The sequence below is a fragment of the Esox lucius genome, chromosome 1, assembly GCF_011004845.1.
Source record: "Esox lucius isolate fEsoLuc1 chromosome 1, fEsoLuc1.pri, whole genome shotgun sequence".
NCBI lineage: Eukaryota > Metazoa > Chordata > Actinopteri > Esociformes > Esocidae > Esox > Esox lucius.
In genome coordinates, this window is record NC_047569.1 from 3088835 (window position 1) to 3108722 (window position 19888).

At 38.1% G+C, this 19888-nt stretch overlaps 1 protein-coding gene across 3 annotated transcripts in view; it reads right to left on the minus strand.

Moving 5' to 3' along the window:
- b3glcta (beta 3-glucosyltransferase a) overlaps positions 1-19888 on the minus strand; it is a 221632-nt gene that overhangs the window by 108362 nt on the left and 93382 nt on the right. For all 3 annotated transcript variants that reach the window (XM_010901830.4, XM_010901831.4, XM_010901829.4), the window contains exon 4: positions 13160-13269. In XM_010901830.4, coding sequence (XP_010900132.1) covers positions 13160-13269 — 110 coding nt within the window. The remainder of the gene's footprint in view (positions 1-13159; positions 13270-19888) is intronic.

A 19888-nucleotide genomic window follows, 5' to 3' on the forward strand; every position in this document is an offset into this window, starting at 1 on the left:
GAGTTTTTACTATTTAAACTAGCGCTACATCAATCACCAAACTGCTTATGCGCGTCCACGTTTTTGTGCATTATGATCGCACACAACAACTTAGGCGCTCAATTGTTATTTGGTTCAAATAACTATGGTTTTAAAACATTAAATAAAAAACCAAGCATGCAGCCTGTCTTAATTATTTCACGCAACTATTCGATTTCAATTGAAGTAATCCAGAAGTAATCCAAAAAATCTGTCTGTAATCCGATTACAATATTTTAGTTGGTAACGTAATGGATTACAGTTTATTTGTAATCCGTTACATGTAACTAGCTGTTAATAGTAATATTTCCACTGAAATTTCAGAAGTGATTATTAATGACATGCTAGTTAACATTTGTATGTCTCTAATAATCTCTAAACATTGAAAACTTGGTCAAATGATTACTCGGTATAAGAAGATATTTTTCAAAACTGCTGTTGGCAATGCCGACTGTGCTTGTGTATAATACATTTATTGTAGTGCTATTTTTCTTCTTAGGAAAGAGGAAAAGAGACACAGACTTCAGCGAGGACAGGAGCAGCAGGACCAGTATATGTAGCTGCTATACTGAGGAAAGAGTCAGGCTGAGGAGAGCCGCGTAAAGAGCGATGAGTCGAGTTGGCATTCCTCGAGTATCAGGCGGAAGAAACCGTGTTGTGTACATTAACCATTTACAGTTATGTATATTATTGCTTTATCTTCTTGCTATATTTTTTTTATTCAGACTACGTAGTTGAAGTTTGCTATGCCACCATTCATAAGCATATTACTCATGTATCTATAATATTCAATAGTAATTCTACCAGTTGCTGCTAGTTTACACTTATGTTACTGCCATATCTAAATGTACAATAATACTACCCAGATTGCTGCTATTTTACAGTACTCTTTCTATTTTAAACCTACATTTTTGCAGATAAATAGTTGTGGAACCAAATGTGTGTGTATAGCGGCTGTTTGTGTAAATCTGTAAACAGAAGAACTCCCACACACTGTCTTGCTCACTGCTGAAATGTTTATTAAATCACAACAGATAAAGAACAAACATCTAAAACCAGGGGTACTGTAGAGGCTGAGGGCCTAGGCGCACATACAGGTCTAATGATGTACTTCAGGCCTGTAAGTGTGTCTGGCCCAGTGGATGGCAGTGTCCTGTCAGGCTGGTTTAATGCAGTGACACCCCATTCTTCTCAGTACTCAATCACCACTAATTTCACAGACGCAATGCAGAACACAACATGCTATCACAATGGATATGACCTTGTGTATGTTGCAGTCTATTCGTTTTAACAAACACCTCCATCTGCCAAAAGTGTTCTCAACGTTTGCAGAAATTGTGTAGTGTCACACCGTAGAAATGCCGACTCCAATTGAGAAATGCTCCTGTACTCCGAGTTGGTCGCAGGTTTCCACAGTGCAATTGCGATCCTTTTTTTGAATGGTTACACAACAGAGGTGTCATGTCTCCCCAGTTATGGTTGCAATCGACGGCAAAGGTACAGAAACATGTCCTTAGACATACGGAAATTCTTTATCCACTGGGCCTCGGTTAAAGTTGGACCCACGGCTTCCCACCACTCCATGGTTATAGTGTGTATACAATTAGATGGAGAAACACAACGCATTCTGCAGTACTCGCATATCTAAAACGCACACAAAAAGGTGCCAATAATAATTCGATGTAGTTTACAATAACATTATTCCCAATTGTGATTTACTTAAATGTATATAGGCCTACTGAAAATATCTTACCATTTTGTTCTTTGTGTGCGATGGCACGAATCCGTCTCAGTCATCTCATGGTAAATCTCTGCGATAATTCGTAAAATCTGCAATTCGTCTAGCATTTCAAGCATTTTGAATCCGATTTGGTACTACTACTCGTCTCTTTTCCACCGTTGACTCAATGACCACATTTGCAAACCAATAAATCATGATCAGCACAACTTGAATCTCCTTCATGGTTGCTGTGATGTTGCAGTGTCGCATAAATAATAAAGATGCCTCTCTGTCGCTTTGTATAGCGTATGGTGCATACGTTAGGGGACCCATTTGCCTAATCTTTGCGGGTCTTTAGACCACGGTGGAAACGCACACAACAACGGGCTGACGGTACCCTTTAATTGCTTGAATAGAAGTTCCAGGTCTTTTTTTCTAAACATGGCTTTAGTTTAGGCTTCCTATTACGTAGCTACATAAGGTTGTAGGGAGGGAGGTTTTTGTCTGTCCTGGACTGTAGGCATAATGCGTGAGGCGTCTGTTTCTCAAACTACACACTAATGTATTTTTCCTCTTGCTCAGTTGTGCAGCTCAGGTTCTACTCCTCTTTACTTCTGGTTAGAGACAGTTTGCATGGTTTTGTCAAGGGAGTAGGACACAGCGTTATACCAAATCTTCAGTTTCTTGGCAATTTCTCACATGGAATAGCCTTAATTTCCTAGGAAAATAATAGACTGATGAGTTTCCAAAGAAAGTTATTTGTTTCTGGCCATTTTGAGCCTGTTGTCGAACCCACAATGGCTGATGCTCCAAACACTCAACTAGACTAAAGAAGGACAGTTTAATTGCTTCTTTAATCAGCACAAACATTTTCAGTTGTGCTAGCAAAAGAGTTTTCTAATGATCAATTACCCTTTTAAAATGACAACCTTAGATTAGCAACGTGCCATTGGATCACGGGACTGATGGTTGCTTATAATAGGCCTCTGTAGACCTAAGTAGATATTCCATAAGAAAAATCATCTGTTTCCAGCTACACTAGTCATGTACAATTTCAACACAGTTTTTCTGATCAATTTCATGTTATTTTAATGGACAAAAAATTAACTTTTTGAAACTTTTGAATGGTAGTAAATGTGGAATAATTTAGGCTCTAAGAACAATTTTGTAGAAAATAAATATTTGAAAAAGTAACTTCAAACATTAACTGCAGATGTCTTCTGATGATTTATGCTAGTATTACAGTAAAAACCTTAAATATCGCCCCTTTACATAAAAAATATTGATTTGAATGACTTATCTTTCTCTTTGTGTGCACACAGATGGCCCTGAGAGGAGTGAGTTTGTGTTTGAAGCAACACCCTCCAGGGTCCAGATTTTGAAATCATTGCCTTAAGATCAAGATGACCCCCTACTGGTTTCTTCACTGTTTAGATCATCTCTTCTCTTTTAATATATTTAAAAAAAGAAAATCACTTTAAATACAAATATGTTATGTTATCCATTGACATTGTATGTACTCATCCAAAAGATTTCTTCAATGAAAACTTTTCTTCAGTGAAATTGAACTAAATTGAAAAGGAAAAAAAGATTGATACTATAAAAAGGGGATGTTATAAAAATAATATTTTTTAGACATGATTACTCTTCAGCTTCAGCGTAAAGCTCAGGGATAGCAACAGGACCATAAAAAGGAGCAAGATCTAAATTACCAAAAGCAATGACCGAATACAATGTTAGGTATTAGGGAATTATGGTGATTCATATAACTGTATTGCACTATACTGGAAAATACAGCAATACTTCTATAGGTTGGTAGGACTCTCTTTGAGATTGGGCTGCATTCAAAGACACTGATCCTTTCCATCAATTCAAAAGCAATGCTGACACCATGTGGCAACTTGCACAGACTGCACTGGCTCTTCTTGATGAAAAATATTATGTATCATTTATTTCCCTTGTTGTCTACAGTATCTATAACTTTATCTCCCTTTGTTCATTCAGTTTTATGGAACTGTGCTAATAGTTGTCTGCAGTTCTCAAAACAGTGTTACAGGCAACTTGCTACTGATTTTGTAAACAGCTGAAGGGTGGGCCTGGAGAAATGTCACTACACACAAAAGTCTTAATTTATTTCAAAAGTTATTGCTTAGCATTTGTGAGATGCAGCCCTTAGGGCTCAAACTCTACTTTCTTCCCAAAATGTGGTTCAGTAAGTAGAACGACCATTCATTCTCCACTTCACATCAACAGCATTGCAGAGTACAGTGCTTCCAAAAGTTGAATAGGTACAATTAAAGCTACGAGCAGCATTTCAGGGGGCCAAGCGGGGCACAGGAAGCATCTCACAACATGCTCTCACTAAAATAATTTTTGATGTTTAAAAATGCCCAATGCCTCCAGTAGTCAGGATGCCCAATCGAAGAAGAGGAAATCAAAAAGACCTTGAAACCAGAAAAGGAACCAGGCAACCCTAGTTTAGCCGATTAGAAGGGATGAATATTGTTGTCGCTGGCAGGTTTCAATTCCTGTCTTTAACCATTATGCTATTTAAACAGCAGAATGCAACTTTTTACTCTGAATGAGAATGGGTTTAGCTTGTTAAGCTGAAGAATATTTGGGTCAGTTACCTCATTTAGTGATTAACATCTCCAGAAAGTGATATGTGTCTGACTTTTTTGGCAGATTTTTGGGAAATTCTCAAAATCAGTGAGGTTTATAGCACCACCATGACAGCTAGCTGTTCGTACCTTTCAGGTTTCATTCATGGCATTGGTTGTTTATCTGTAAAGCAAGGAGCATCTTTCTTGGATAATCCTTTTAGGATTTATCCAAGCCACAGCTGTGTTAAATTCAATTGTGTCCACATCGTTTCAGTTATCAACTTTTTTACAGACTTTTAAGATAATGGTCCACATATCCATCACAGCAAACAGTCCATTTAACGGTGTCATTTAATGTCATTTAAGATTTTAAAAGAACGCATAACATTGGTGAGGTTTATACCATAAGGTGATTCTATACTCGTCTTCTGCAGCACAATCGTGACAAATATCTGTAATTTTTATAGCGCCCCCAAGATGTATTTCTGAATGCGACCTTCTCTATCCATTACTGACAGACACATTTATGGGTTTGTTTTCATTTTGTAGCGGTTTGATATTCCATTTGGGATTAAATCACCAAATTCAAAATGGAGAAAAATCCATGGGGCGGATTTCAAAGTCACCAGAGACTTTTTGGGTCAGCATGAGAAGAGGCATATCTGGAACATGGTTGCGTGTCCTCTACGACATTTGCCTCATGAAATATGAGCTTCACTTTTTCCATTTTGGACTGAGTGCTACAGCGCCATCATGAGGTGTATCTGTACTGTAATGGCCGTCTACAATCAGGTAAAGTTTGAAGCATTTTGAACCAGAGGGGACCAAGCTTCTGGCCTCTGATAATGGCCCAGGAGAATAATAATAATAATTAAAGTTGCAGGATGCATTTAGCGGGTTTCAGCAATGAAGCTAAAACAAATGACAATTTTTTTTCAACTCATATCAATAGTTGCAAGCAATACGACATCTATGTTTTTTGCTTTCCTATAATGCCCCCATGTGGCCAACTTGAAACATCATTCACACAAAATAAAATTTACAACCATGATCATGTGTCCCAAATGTAATCTCACTGAGTGACAAAGAACAACAGATAGTGTTATGGCTACTATACAGCCACTGTTTGGCCAAACTGAATGTGCTTGCATCTTGCAATAGTTATCAGGACATTTACCTCAAATTGTATTATAATACAATATTCTGCACCAGATGAATATGGATACTTTAAATGTCTGACACTATCAGAGCAGTATAATACCTTAAGCAAAAAACTATGTAACTAGGTAGTTGCTTAGAACTTTCAGAATGTAATGAATATAGCTTAATTGTATGGTAAATATAACGGAATGGATGTTTATCAGTCCTCCCCAGCACAGAGCATATTGATGAATTCACCTTTTGCTTGTTGTATGATAATGATGGGGACAGAAGAGATAATCATTATAATTTTCAAAGGTATGTTTACTTAAGTATGTGTATTAACATCAATAATTGAGCAAACTATTTCTTTTTGATTTTCATATGGAAAATGCCCTCCCTATTACTGTAAAAATATGTTGACTTTGGTAGTGCATCGGCATACAGCCTATGTACCCATGTGTTAGTTAAATTACAACTCAGATTTCATCTCATCTCTCTCATCTTCATCCGCTTGAACTCAGATTTCATTTTAATTTAACTGCAATGTCTACAATTTAAAGGTACAATTGATAAGTTTTGCCCTCAGTTAGAAGTGGAGCTGTAGAAACCAATGAAAACAGAGAAAGTGTTTAACTACTGAGAATGGATTATCTACTGAGGCTTAAACACATAACACCCTCTCTACCAAAGGCACATTTTTTATATCTAAATCATTGGTTATAATGTTCATGAAACCAACATGATTTAAGTTGAACTAATGCTAGTTTAGACTGAGACTTCTAGCATTTATTTTTGATGAAATAATCATGGCAAAGTTGCATTCCACTAAACATTTGCTTATATTAGCAAGCCATTGTACAAATGAAAACAGAGAATTAGCTTATCTACATGAGCATAGATTAGCTACTAAGGCTTGAAAGCATGACACCATCTCTAAATGGCCAAGTTATTATTAGCTAAAACATATGTTATATTGTTCATGTCACCAGAATTATTTTTGAAGGACTAATGTTAGATTAAGCTCAGGTTAGTTAAACCCATTTCCATAAGCTAACATTACTAGCTAGCTAACGTTGATAGCATTTATCGCTAATGTTAGCCATTTTTTGACTCTGCTAGGTAGTTTTTTATAAATTAAATAATCATGGCAACATTGCATTCCACTAAATATTTGCCTATAGTAGCAAAACATTGTACAAAAAAACTGTGGATTAATTAGCTACTGAGCATAGATTAGCTACTGAGGCTGGAAAACATAACACCATATCTAAATGGCAAATTATTAATAGCTAAACCATCTGTTATAATGTTCACATCATCAGAATAATTGTAGATGGAGGAACAAGCCAGACTCCTTAAAAAAAAGCAACAAAAAAAAAAGCCACAAGCTACTAACTATATGAAATCCATGTACAGTATATTGTGTGGCATTGGGGGATAACGAAGGACAACAATATATTGTTTTGCTGGATGTAGCACAGTGCCTCATGTTTTCACTTTATATTTGTAATTTTACAAACTCTCCTGTGTGTTTCAGACAACACATTCACAGCGTTACTGAAGAGTTTTTCCGCAAAAAGTCTCCAATGTCCATCACAGTGGGGGGTTGGAAAATAAGGCCTTTACACACTGCATGGTTCCAGGCTAAGACTGTCCCCGGGTTAGCGTAGCATGTGTTCGCATCAGAGTTTATTAACCCTGGGCTAAGGCTTAACCCTAGGCTAAGGATTCACACTTGTGTTCCTAAGCCCTGGGCTAATGGACAAATACAACATAACACCATTTTACATTCTATGATAAGCTGCAAAGTTGCATTCTCTCTGTCATGTGACTAATGTTACTGTAGCCTACATCACTGACACATGATCAATGTTACGCTACCACGATTCACTTAACGACTTAATGACATCGACTGATCAAGATGCCCGCCTATGTCGGTATTTGCTTGAACAACTTAACTACGCAAAGAATGAGAAAAACGCTAGTCAACCTTAATTCTTTCGACATATTTGCTGGATTTACTTTCAAAGCAAGCTGCAATAATTACTTCGCTAAGATAGAGCAGGTATAATGAAACGACAAAACTTTGCAGTGAAAGGACCAAAACAGACAAAGCTGTTGGTAACGATGTGCGTCACAAGCGTGTGTAAATTAAGTGAAAGGGCAGCTTTTGTGATTGGACAATAAACGATATTTGGTTTGTTCTTGACCCTGTTTCACACTGGTTATTTTGTCACAATTTTTCTGGGGCTACCCTGAAAAGTCGGTGCTAACACTGCTCCAGAGCATGGCCAGCTAGCCTTAGGCTAAGGGTGGTGCTTTCCCACTTAAAAATATGCAAGTGTGAACACTTAGCCCAGGGCTTAGGATGCTCTTATCCCTAGGCTAAGGTGCAGTGTAAACACATCTAGTGTGGTTGAATATATTGCACAAACAATATACAAAGCAAATGAGCATAAGCAAATAAAAAAACAATAACATCAAAATAGGATTTCTTTAAATATTAGATCATGTTCAGACATTAGCTTATATAAGCTCTAACCATTACTTCTGTGGTCCATCTTATAATATTCTTTAACCAATGTAAATTATTGAAATTGTAATTTTGTTTCATTTATCATTTCCCCCTGTGGTAGAAATGTTCTTATTCTATAGTACATTAATATCATACTGCTTGTTCCAAGTATAATCCAGTCATTTAGTAAGGCCATTGTGTTTTGACTCTGCTCACTTGTGCCTACAACAGATAGCTATAGTTTTGGTTAAACTTCTCAAGGGCTGTAAACATCTTGTTATCTTTCTAAGCCAAAGACATGTAGACTAACCATGCAAAGGAGGGGGACACTTTGCACTCTATTGAATGTATATAGGCCTGAGCTGAACCTTCAACGGAGAGCTTTTGACCTGACTCCGATGAGTGTTGTTAACTGCTCCAGGTTTGCAAATCTTGAATAAAGCTTTACTTGTGAAAATAATCTACAACCTCTGTGCCTTTCCCATTTATTAATTTCCATGACACCCCCAGTTTTTCCTTTGAAAATGTAGCCTACACAACACAAATTACAGACACACCACAGACCTTCATTTTGAAAGCAACATAGGAAAATTGGAAGTCTTATTGTTGCTGACTAATCTCTAATGTATAGTCTTACTGTTGCTACTGAAGTTAAATAAATAATAGGCCTGCAAGTATAGAGCGGTATAGTTGTTTTTAACGGTTTAATGAGTGCAATTTGTTTAATGCCAACTCCTTTACATGAACCGTACACAATTGATTGCATGGATATCGTGGAGGTAGTAACAGCTGGCCACAATCAATGACATGCGGATACTTAATCACAGAATTCACAAACTCCACTTCCATTTCACAGTTTGAAATCAAACCTAAACCGGTATACCCCTATATCCGCATGTCAGTGTATTTTCTAAGCCCATATAGCGTAACTTAAATGTCAAAGTAATCATCCCCTCTTGAAAGTCATTAGCACATGGAAGCTACATTTATCTACTACATTGCTGGTTAAAAAAAAAGATTAGCTGGTTACAGTCCAAACCTGCATACCAGTCAAGTAGGTCAGAAACCAAAACAAACGTGTTGGACGGACTTTTGATTTCCAAAGTGGGGCCCTTTATCCTTACCAATAACTATTTGTAACTTCATCACGATGGACGCAAAGCTAATATTCCCAGCATGTACAGGAATATTATAGCCTAATACCCTACTGTCATTTGATGTAACTATCCCATATTCCAAGTGACAGTGGAATAAAGCGATTTAACAAGATGCTTACAACACTAGTTATAACAGATACATGAATACATGGCAAATGAAACCATCAAGGATGTACAGTTCCATTTATGCAGTACGACAGGATGCAACAATACAAAGACATTGCAAAGCCGAAATCAACGACATTACAGGTACCAAAGAAATAAGAACGTACTCACAATAACAATATTCCTTCGATGCTGTAAGCCAGGTGTACTTGTACGTAGTTGATCGATTGAAAGTGCCACACAAATCCTTTCCCTGACTGATAAAGTTGGTTCCTCACAATTTCCATGTTTTATCGAATAAGGTAAATCCACCAACAAATCAATTTATTCTCCTCCATTGTACGTTAAGAAACAACTGGTCGCAGTACAAAATAAATAAATAATAATAAGCACTGCATGTACTACATCCATAGCCTGAACGGTTGCTAGTTGGAAGTTTGGTCGACCCTTCCTCGCAATTTCCATGTTTTCCCGAAAAAGGCTTTGCCAGTAAATCTGCCACCAAATGCTTATCTTCCCCTCCATTGTGTGTTAAAAAGACAACAGGGCTCAGTACAAATCTAAACAGAAAGAACCACATCTAAAAAATCTCAACCTCTCAAAAGAAAGTTAAAATAAATCTTAGATCCTAACTAGTTCTACCTCAGAGCTCTCCAATCACACCACCAGCTGCACATGTAAGCAACTAAAAACCGTAAAGCACTTTGAAGGGGGATTAAAACAGCAGAGCGCATTACTAGGTCTGACCTGCCATCCCTGCAGGATCTCTACACAGAGAGGTGTAGGAGGAGCAGCAAACAAATCATTACAGATCCCAGCCACCCATGCCATGGACTGTTTACCAAGCTGCCATTAGGCAGAAGGTACAGGAGTATTCCGTCAAAAACTAACAGGCTACGGGACAGTTTCTTTCCTCAGGCCGTAAGGCTGCTCAATTCAGGAACCCCTCCTCCCTTCCATCCATAGTCCCAAGCACACCTGTCACTTTATATCATTCTCATCTGCCAATCATACCATTCACACCTGTCACTTTTACATTGCACTATGGTTGTACAGTTGTATAGTAGTTATTATTGATGCGGGAGTAGGAGAGTAGGAAAATCAAGCATTTTCATTGCCATAACTTATCGTAAATGACAAATAACCTTTTGAACTTGAACTTTGAACTTGAACTAGGCAAGCTAGAAGTCTGCTACGTGCCAAAGAACAGGCTCGTTATGGCGAATTCAAAATCGGATTGGTTGAAGCATATGACAATGGACAACCTCCTCCCCATTTGCTTCAACAGAAGATGGGATTCACTCAAAATTCTATAGGCCTCAGGATAGATGTTCACCCGGAGACAGCACATGTGGAAAAATTGTTAAATAGCGTGTCATTAATGACCATTTCCAAAATTTACGACGTAGTTAATAAACATAACCCTGTTCCCAATTATCTTCTACCTTACTATTTTGTTCAACTGCATTATATTTTTTTTGATGTTGCAAATGACAGACTAGAGAGTTTTACCTACCTTTACTTGCCTTCTGGTAAAAAAAAAGACTAATCAACTTAACATTACATGATGTCTCGTCAGTTGCACATGTGAGAAGGATTGTTTATCAAACAAAGTCAGATACAGGTGACAAGATGAGTGACTCAGAGACAGGAAGGTAATCAAGATTTTAACTTCCAGTCAGATTGGTGAATCGTCTTGTTCAACCATCTTTGATCGCAGAGACATTCGGTCCCAGAATTCAGTGGAAAGAAAACATTGCTGTGCACGTAAACAGGAATTAGTGAAATGCTGAAACCCTAACAATAATAACAAAAATGAACCGGAACAAACACAATAGGGTTCCACCAGTGAACTGCTGAAACCCTAATAATAATAATAATAATAATAACAAGAAGTATGGGAGAAACCTATAGTTGTGCTTTGCCTTTGGCAAGCACACCTAATAAAAAGAACTAGCAACTTCGTTGTTTGTCCCCCTAAAAAGCTCAGTGGTGACTCAAAAGATTAGCAATCGCTTAAAAGAAAAACTTATGTGGTGAAAACATTTTGGATTCTTTTGACAGACAGACAGACTAATATTTTTAATTAATGGTTCACCTGAGATTTTTTCCTACATTTAGAAGCACAATTACAAGCAATGCTGTTGAAATGTCTATGGCTTAAATTAGTGCCTGTTTAATTTACGGAACCATCAAGCAGGCGGAACGGGTCAGCCCTATATGGACAGGGGAATTATGTTTGCTTTTATTTGCTATCATATTTATGCATTTCATATGTATTCCATAAAATAAAAAAACTAACAGTTTGAAGATCAGGAGAAAAATATAAATGGCACAACAATTCACCCAATACAAAGCAGAATCCAAACTGTACACTGTTGATAGTAGACAAAACAATTCAGAGAAACCCAGTATACTCTTGCAGCACATAGAACTTAATCATGAGAGAGAATTCCTGTATATACAGCTCTGGGAAAAAAAGAGACCACTGCACCTTTTTCTTTGCTTTCCAAAAAGGTTGAAAAGGAAAGTTTTGAGTGAGAAACAGAAGCGTTCAATTTGCAATGGTCTCTTAATTTTAACCCTCTCTCAAAACCTTCCTTTTAGTCTTTTTTGGAAAGGAAAGAAAAAGGTGCAGTGGTCTCTTCATTTTCCCCCGGACCTGTATAAGGGCATGTTATGTTGTGACTGTACATTAAATGTAGTCATCATGAACATATGAACCATATGAAATTTGTTTTATAAAATGGAAATGTGAGCAAAATGTGTGCACATTTTGGGACTGACAGGTACTTTGGCCTGTTTTTCTGACATCAAAGCATTTTTATTATAATCCTCAATGTCTCGTAGTTCAAAATACATTATTTACCGGACTTCCCTGTACTTATCCAAAAGGGGTCCACACAGCCGGATGGATGTGTTCAAGTTCGGAACAGCTGTCAACCAAAACTAATACAGGTCTGTGAAGCCAACCTGGACTCGGGACTACATAGTCTCTCCTGTAAATCTTTGACAGACTAATTTGTACGATATATTATGTTAGGTTAAGTAATGTTAGTCTCAATCCAGAAAAAAAAGTGAAAAGTTGTGTTTCAAACCCAGGTCCTTCTGCTCCACAGGTGCTCAACCCATTACTCCAAATGGGAACATCCTGATAGAGGTGGCGAGCAGTGGTATTATAACATCAGTATGTAACAAGTGATTTTTCTAAACCTGATGCACAACTTAACCCTAACCTGACCCCAGTGCTGTGATACCTAACCAAACTTTAACCTAACCTTTTGCGTTTTCTAACCTTACCCCAAACCTTAACCCTAACCTTAACCCCAGTGCTGTGATATCTAACGTTAAACTAACTGTAACAATAAAATGCATTTGTTACAGATTGTAGCAACATTGGTAAGGCCATTATTCGTCCATTGAAATCTATAAACCCTGTGTGGAGCAGTGGGTTGCCAGTTCGAAAGTTGGTTTTGTGCAAATTCATAATGAATGATACATTTATTTGGTGTTTGCATCATATTATACGTTTGAATAGCGTCCAAAACATGTTTTAGCCAGTTCGTAATGTATCATACATTAAGCATACATGAAGCATGCTAAGCTACAGCTACTGAGTTCCACTTATGGCAAAAAATGCTAAATCTGTGATTTCCAGCATGTATGTGGGTGTAATTGTAAAGAGCTACAGGTACAGTATGCAGTTCAAACACAAAGCAATCGCCTTGCAAACTGATTGGTGAAATTTGGGGGATGGAGCTGGAAAACATTAATGGCATTTAAGAATGTACTTAAGTCCAAAAATGTATGCAGGTTTGCGCCTTTATTAAAAACAGACAAAGCCCTTCTTATCTAACTGCGTCTAACAAATATGTGTGTGCGTGTGTGCGTGTGGTACCTGTGTGAGGCTCTGAGTCTGTTGTAACAGGTCCTCTCTCCGTCTCTCCGCTTGCCTGACGTGGTACGAATTACTCTGGCTCTGTATCACAAACACTATTTCCCGAAGGTCTGTAACACACATATGCATGCGTGAAATAGCATCACTGAAATAAAACACATTTCAATTCTACAATTTAGATCAGAATAAGAGATACAGGCATCAAGACACTTTTGGATTACATTAAAGACATCATCAGCATCCATTTATTAACACATTCCATCCCAATTTTCGGACCTCCATTTTCGGGCAGACATTTGCCTTGACATCATTAGCAGTTTTATTTGGCCTGAGTGACTGAATCCGAAAAGTCAGGCACACTCTCAGTGAATGATGATCCATCCAATGGGGATTGGCTGATGCAGTGGCAGGGGACAACAGTTTGCTGAGTCAGCCTAAACCCCAGCTGTCCACTGTGTCTGTCTGAAACTGTGACAACAGACAGGAAGCCCATTAAATATTATTGAGTGTCTTCAGTGTGTAACAAGGCCCAGGTTAACAGAGAACCTGCCGACAGTTTGCTGTAGACACTCAACATTATTTTGTTAATGGCTTCAATTGGTCTTTGTGGAAGCAGAAGTCATGTGACATGTTAACATATCATTATTGTCAACTTTATGGGTCCCTGCTAATGCAGCCGGGCTTTGTGTGGAATCCATTTAGGGAATAGCTGTGATGGGATGGGGTATTGCTGGGGTGATGTATCGTGTCAGTGGGCATGGGAATGATCGTACGCTACATAAGCTCTCTCTCTCGCTTCACAACAAATTGACAACCTGGCTAAAGGATTAAGGAAGTGAAGAATGTGGGCAATTTTGGCCCATCACTGTTCAGTGGAATTACACTTACATTCCCCTGTCAAATCCCTTATGCTTTCAAACTCTTGCTCTGAGGTTTGTGAGAAATACTCTCAGTGGACATGTGCATCTAGTACCATCTAGTTCTGTGTTGAACCTCTTTGCCTGCAGAAGAGACTGATTTCCTTGGACATTCAATAAGGTTTTGGAAGTATGTCACAGGGATTTTCTTCCATGTTGACCTGGTAGCATCACACAGCTCACTGGCGGTACATTCCTTCTGTAAATAGCTCATTCCATTTCATACAACAGAATGTATTAGGTTGAGGTCTAGGGCCACTAAAGTAAACGGAACCCGGATTCATCAAAACAGGCAATGTTTTTCTGTTGTTCTCAACTGTCTGTTGAAAGGTGAAACTTTGCTTCAAACCAAAGTCTGTTTCCTGTATTTGGGTCCATCCATCGTTACCTCAACTCAGACAATTTCCAATTCCTGCCAATGAAAACATCACTACTACATAATGCTGCCACCACCATGCTTTCAAGGGTTAACAGATGTGGCAGGCCTGAAGTTAAATGGTAAATGCAACATCATTATTTTTATGTTGCATTTTAAAAAGTAAATGTTCTGTTTCTTCTTTGTTATATGTAGATTCCGGCTTAAAAAATATGGCACTGCCCTCTCATGCATGCTTTAGTTTTACATACAAGTATATTCGAACGTCAGGGGATGACACCCACTCAAGTCTGCACAGACGTTGTTGCGGAACTATGTAAAGCCCATTACCCGAAGCACAGCTAGCACTAGAGCATTTCACTAGTGTTTTAATTCCATTGCAGATAAGCATGCTCAATACCATAGTTAAAGAGTTTGGAACAGATCAAACCACTGGTTTACTTGAGATATCTGATATCTCGTAACAGAGATGTGTTTTGGGCTAAAGCTAGAACAACACCTAGCTTTTAGAGAAACTTGTGTATACACCTTGTTAGAAAAGCAAAATCTGACTACTATGTGAGCTACACTATCTGATTGCAACTAAATCTGGAAAACAGTAAAAACTCTGAAGAACGGTTTACACACCACTGAGCCAAAACAGATACGTCCAACAGAAATGTATCTATAAAAATGTTCATCTTTTGTTCCCATAAATGAAAACATAAAACCAACCATACAGTGGCTAAAGGTCAAGAAGGTGAATGTCCTTGAGTGGCCTAGTCAGAACCCAGATCTAAATCCCAAAAAGAATCAGTGAAATGACCTGAAGAAGGCAGTCCATAAGCGGTCACACTGCAATTTGATTGAGCTGCAAATATTCCGGAAATGGGTATGCAAAGTTTGTAGAGACGTATTCAAAGAGACTCATGGCTGTAATTCAAGCTACCAAATAATAACCCAGGGGGGTGTTCACTTTTCCAAATAGGGTATATGCAGTTGTAATTTGAATACATTTTCTGTTAGTTTTTTTCACTTGGATATTGTGGGATACTATGCGTAAATAAAGCCAGAAAAATTCTGATTTCATGCGTTTTCAGATCTCTGGGGATTTGTTTAGATGATCATTTAAAAATAAATTCTGTAATTGTTTGTGCTCATCATTGTCTTTTATACATTTCAGTTGGCTGAGACTCCTTTACTCACAGAAGGGTTTGACATTGACCATGCATCTTAGAAAGGCTAATGTGTAGACAAGAATAGGGATTACAAGGGTGTTTTGAACCATAATACATTGTTTGTATTATAAATATGATATAAAAATAAATATTTAGTCCACATAGTATGGGGGTGTTCTTGAGTTTTTGGGAAGAAGTTGGTAATTTTTCTGAGTTTATAAAATATATAAGTCCAAACGTAACTAGTGATCTAGTGGCCGTTTTGCGTCATTACATGGGGAAAAAAGAAGAACCACATTTTTTGGGGGTGCCTATATTTTTTACCTTCTATTATTTAATTATTTTCAACCCAATTACAGTGTAATTTGATAGTAAAGGCATGAAAGTATGAGGAAATACCATTGACACAAAACTTCATAATGCTTTCAAAAAAAAATCTTTATGCTGAATGGCAGAAATGTTTTCTGAAAACAATTTTTTGGCCTTTCAAACAGATGAGTTTTATAAATAGTGACCCAGAAAACATCCCCCACACCATTGCACCACCACCACCAGCCTGCTCAGTGGTAACAAGGCATGATGGATCCATGTTCTCATTCTGTTTACGCCAAATTCTGACTCTACCATCTGAATGTCTCAACAGGAATCAAGACTCATCAGACCAGGCAACATTCTTCCAGTCTTCAACTGTCCAATTTTGGTGAGCTCGTGCAAATTGTAGCCTATTTTTTCCTATTTGTAGTGGAGATGAGTGGTACCCGGTGGGGTCTTCTGCTGTTGTAGCCCATCCGCCTCAAGGTTGTGCGTGTTGTGGCTTCACAAATGCTTTGCTGCATACCTCGGTTGTAACGAGTGGTTATTTCAGTCAAAGTTGCTCTCCTATCAGCTTGAATCAGTCGGCCCATTCTCCTTTGACCTCTAGCATCAACAAGGCATTTTCACCCACAGGACTGCCGCATACAGGATGTTTTTCCCTTTTCACACCATTCTTTGTAAACCCTAGAAATGGTTGTGTGTGAAAATCCCAGTAACTGAGCAGATTGTGAAATACTCAGACCAGCCCGTCTGGCACCAACAACCATGCCACACTCAAAATTGCTTAAATCACCATTCTTTCCCATTCTGACATTCAGTTTGGAGTTCAGGAGATTGTCTTGACCAGGACCACACCCCTAAATGCATTGAAGCAACTGCCATGTGATTGGTTGATTAGATAATTGCATTAATGAGAAATTGAACAGGTGTTCCTGCGGCACAGTATTAGTATGGTGTTCCTAATACAGGTGTTCCTGCGGCACAGTATTAGTATGGTGTTCTTAATAATCCTTTAGGTGAGTGTATGTGAATACTGCAGAATGCGTTGTGTTTCTCCATCCATTTGGGTACAAAATATAAGAGTGGTGGGAAGCCATGGTTCCAACTTCCACCGAGGCCCAGTGGATAAAGAATTTCCCTATGTCTAAGGACACGTTTCTGTACCTGTGCCGTCTATTGCAACCAATACTGGGGAGAAATGACCCTGCTGTTGGGTAAACCATTAAAAAAAAAGATCGCCATTGCACCGTGGAAACCTACGACCAACTCAGAGTACAGGAGAATGTCTCATTTGGAGTCAACATTACTACGGTGTATCACTGTACACCATAGGCGCCGATTTATGTTTTCCTCCGTGGGTGCTCATAGGCGCACGCCATTTTTATATATATATATATCACATACACATATATATATATATATATATATATATATATATATATATATATATACACACACACACACACACACACACACACACACACACACACCTATATATACCTATATATACACACACCTATATACACCTATATATATATATATATATAAACGCACTATGCACACCTATTCATTTACTTATTAATAAAGCCGTAAAGTAGATCTTTCAAAATTTACCAATCATCACAAATACAGGATTGGAGATTAAAAGTTTAACTGGCACGTAGGCCTAACCGCGATCAGTTCGTGGGAAATTAATGTTTTGCACTATTATCTAAATATCGATTAAAAAAAACGACACATAGTTTCTGGGAGTTTCTCCCTAATTTCTGCTACGAGTTTTTGATAGTGGCATTTTTTCATCTGAGAAACGCTGTGATTGGTGGATAGGGAGCACCCGGAGCAGGCGATTGTCACTAACATCGACATAACCGATCACAGTGTGACGCTTTACATATCACCAACGGCAAGTTTAATTTTAAATGAATGTAGCCTACTGGCGGACTGGCGGTCTGGCACAAGTGGGTGCTCGTGTTCGGTATTTTCGTGGGTGCTCGCTATTTTCCGTGGGTGCTCGCTATTTTCCGTGGGTGCTCAAGCCCCGGAGCACCCACGGTATCGGCGCCTATGCTGTACACAATTTCTGCAAATGTTGTGAACGCTTTTGGCAGACTGAAGGGCAGATGGAGGTGCTTGTTAAAATGAAATGACTGCAACATACACAAGGACAAATCCATGGTGATGGCACGTCGTGTTCTGCATAACCTCTAAAATGAGTTTTACACAAACAGCCACAATACACACGAATTTGGTTCCACAACAAATTATCTGCAACAATGTAGGTGCAAAATACAACGAGTACTATAAACTAGCAGCAATCGGGGTAGTATTACTGAACATTTAGATATGGCAGTAACATAAGTGTAAACTAGCAGCAATTGGTAGAATTATTATTTATTATTATGCTTATGAACAGTTTGCAAAAGCAAACTTCAACTACATTGTGAGAATTAAAATATAAAAATATATAGAAAGAAGATAAAGCAATAATATACATAACTGTACAAGGTTAAAATACATAACACGCCTGAGACTCGAGGAATGCCAACTCTCAAATGCTTATCGCTCTAAATTAATAATACACATGCACAGTCTGCATAGCCATCAGCAGTTTTGAAAAATAACTTGTACAGCATAATCATTTGATCAAGCTGACAATGTTTAGTGATTATTAGAGACATACAAATGTTAACTAGCATGTCATTAATTATCATTTCTGAAATTCCATTGGAAATATTACTATATTCAGCTAGTTGGTTAGCGACATGGCTAAAATATTGGACCCCTATTATAAGCTGCCTTACTATTTTGTTCAATAAAGTTTTATTTTCTCTTTATTTGTGTTACAAATGTCTGATCACAGTTTTACTTATGTGTTTACTAGAAAGTTTTAGCAGCCTCTCATGCCTTCTGGTGAAGAGGGGGAAAAAGACAGATCACTGATAATGGCCTACACAATGATGTCTGGTCTGTCGCGCAAGACGAATTTCACAATTTGCAACTTAATTTTCCATAACATTTAATTTTTTTTATTTACCTCCATACAACACTATAAAAAAATAGGGGGTGGCCGATAATATGGGGACGTTAGCTAGGCTTACAAGATGTAACTGTAGCTAACGTTAGTTTTTGTCTAGAGGAACAATAGCATGGCTAACAATAACATGAATAGAATAGAAATCAAATATCATGACTTTTCCAAAACATAACCTTATAGCATTTAACATGCATCACGTGAAACATTGTGATTTACCTTAAAACGACTGGTTATGCAGTTTCTGTGTCTTCCACCACGGCTTCCAACAACAAAGCAGCCGAGTCAATTGTTGCCGCAGTACCAGATAAGGCCGGCATTTGACCCAGCAACACATCTAGACTTCAAACCACTTGCTCCGCCAGTCGGAGTCACTTCTGTTATTGTGATCCTCGATCTTCTTGTAATCTTGTTTTCATTTTTTAACCTTCTCCCGGCACTGTTTCCCGGTGTGAAAAAGTTTCTGCTCATTTAACTTTTATGGTATTTTTGTGAACACATTATTATTATTGATTGCCGTTTCCAATTTTTTCTAAAAGCGGTAAGGTGTAGTTAGGCTAACGTTATATATGAATGATAATTGCAAAATATTAGCTCGATGGCTAATGTTATTTCGCTAGCAAACAAACAGTCTACACTAGGTTCACATCACGGACAGCTAGCACCGTATGACACCAGCCAAGAAAAGATGTAATTTGGACCCACCAGCGTTTTTTTAGGCAAAGATGAAGTGAGTGGTACAGCTAGCTAGCTATGATACATTAGAATATATAGCTAACTAGCTTAATACTGTAGTTGATCACTTGAAAAGTTGTAGTTCAGAGTGAGAACTCGGATGAAGCTGAGCTAGGGAAAATGGTCTAGGCCCTTCGCAGGGCCCTATCCTACTGAGCCAGGCTTGCCCCCACATCCCCCTTGGGGGTTGGGGTGTGG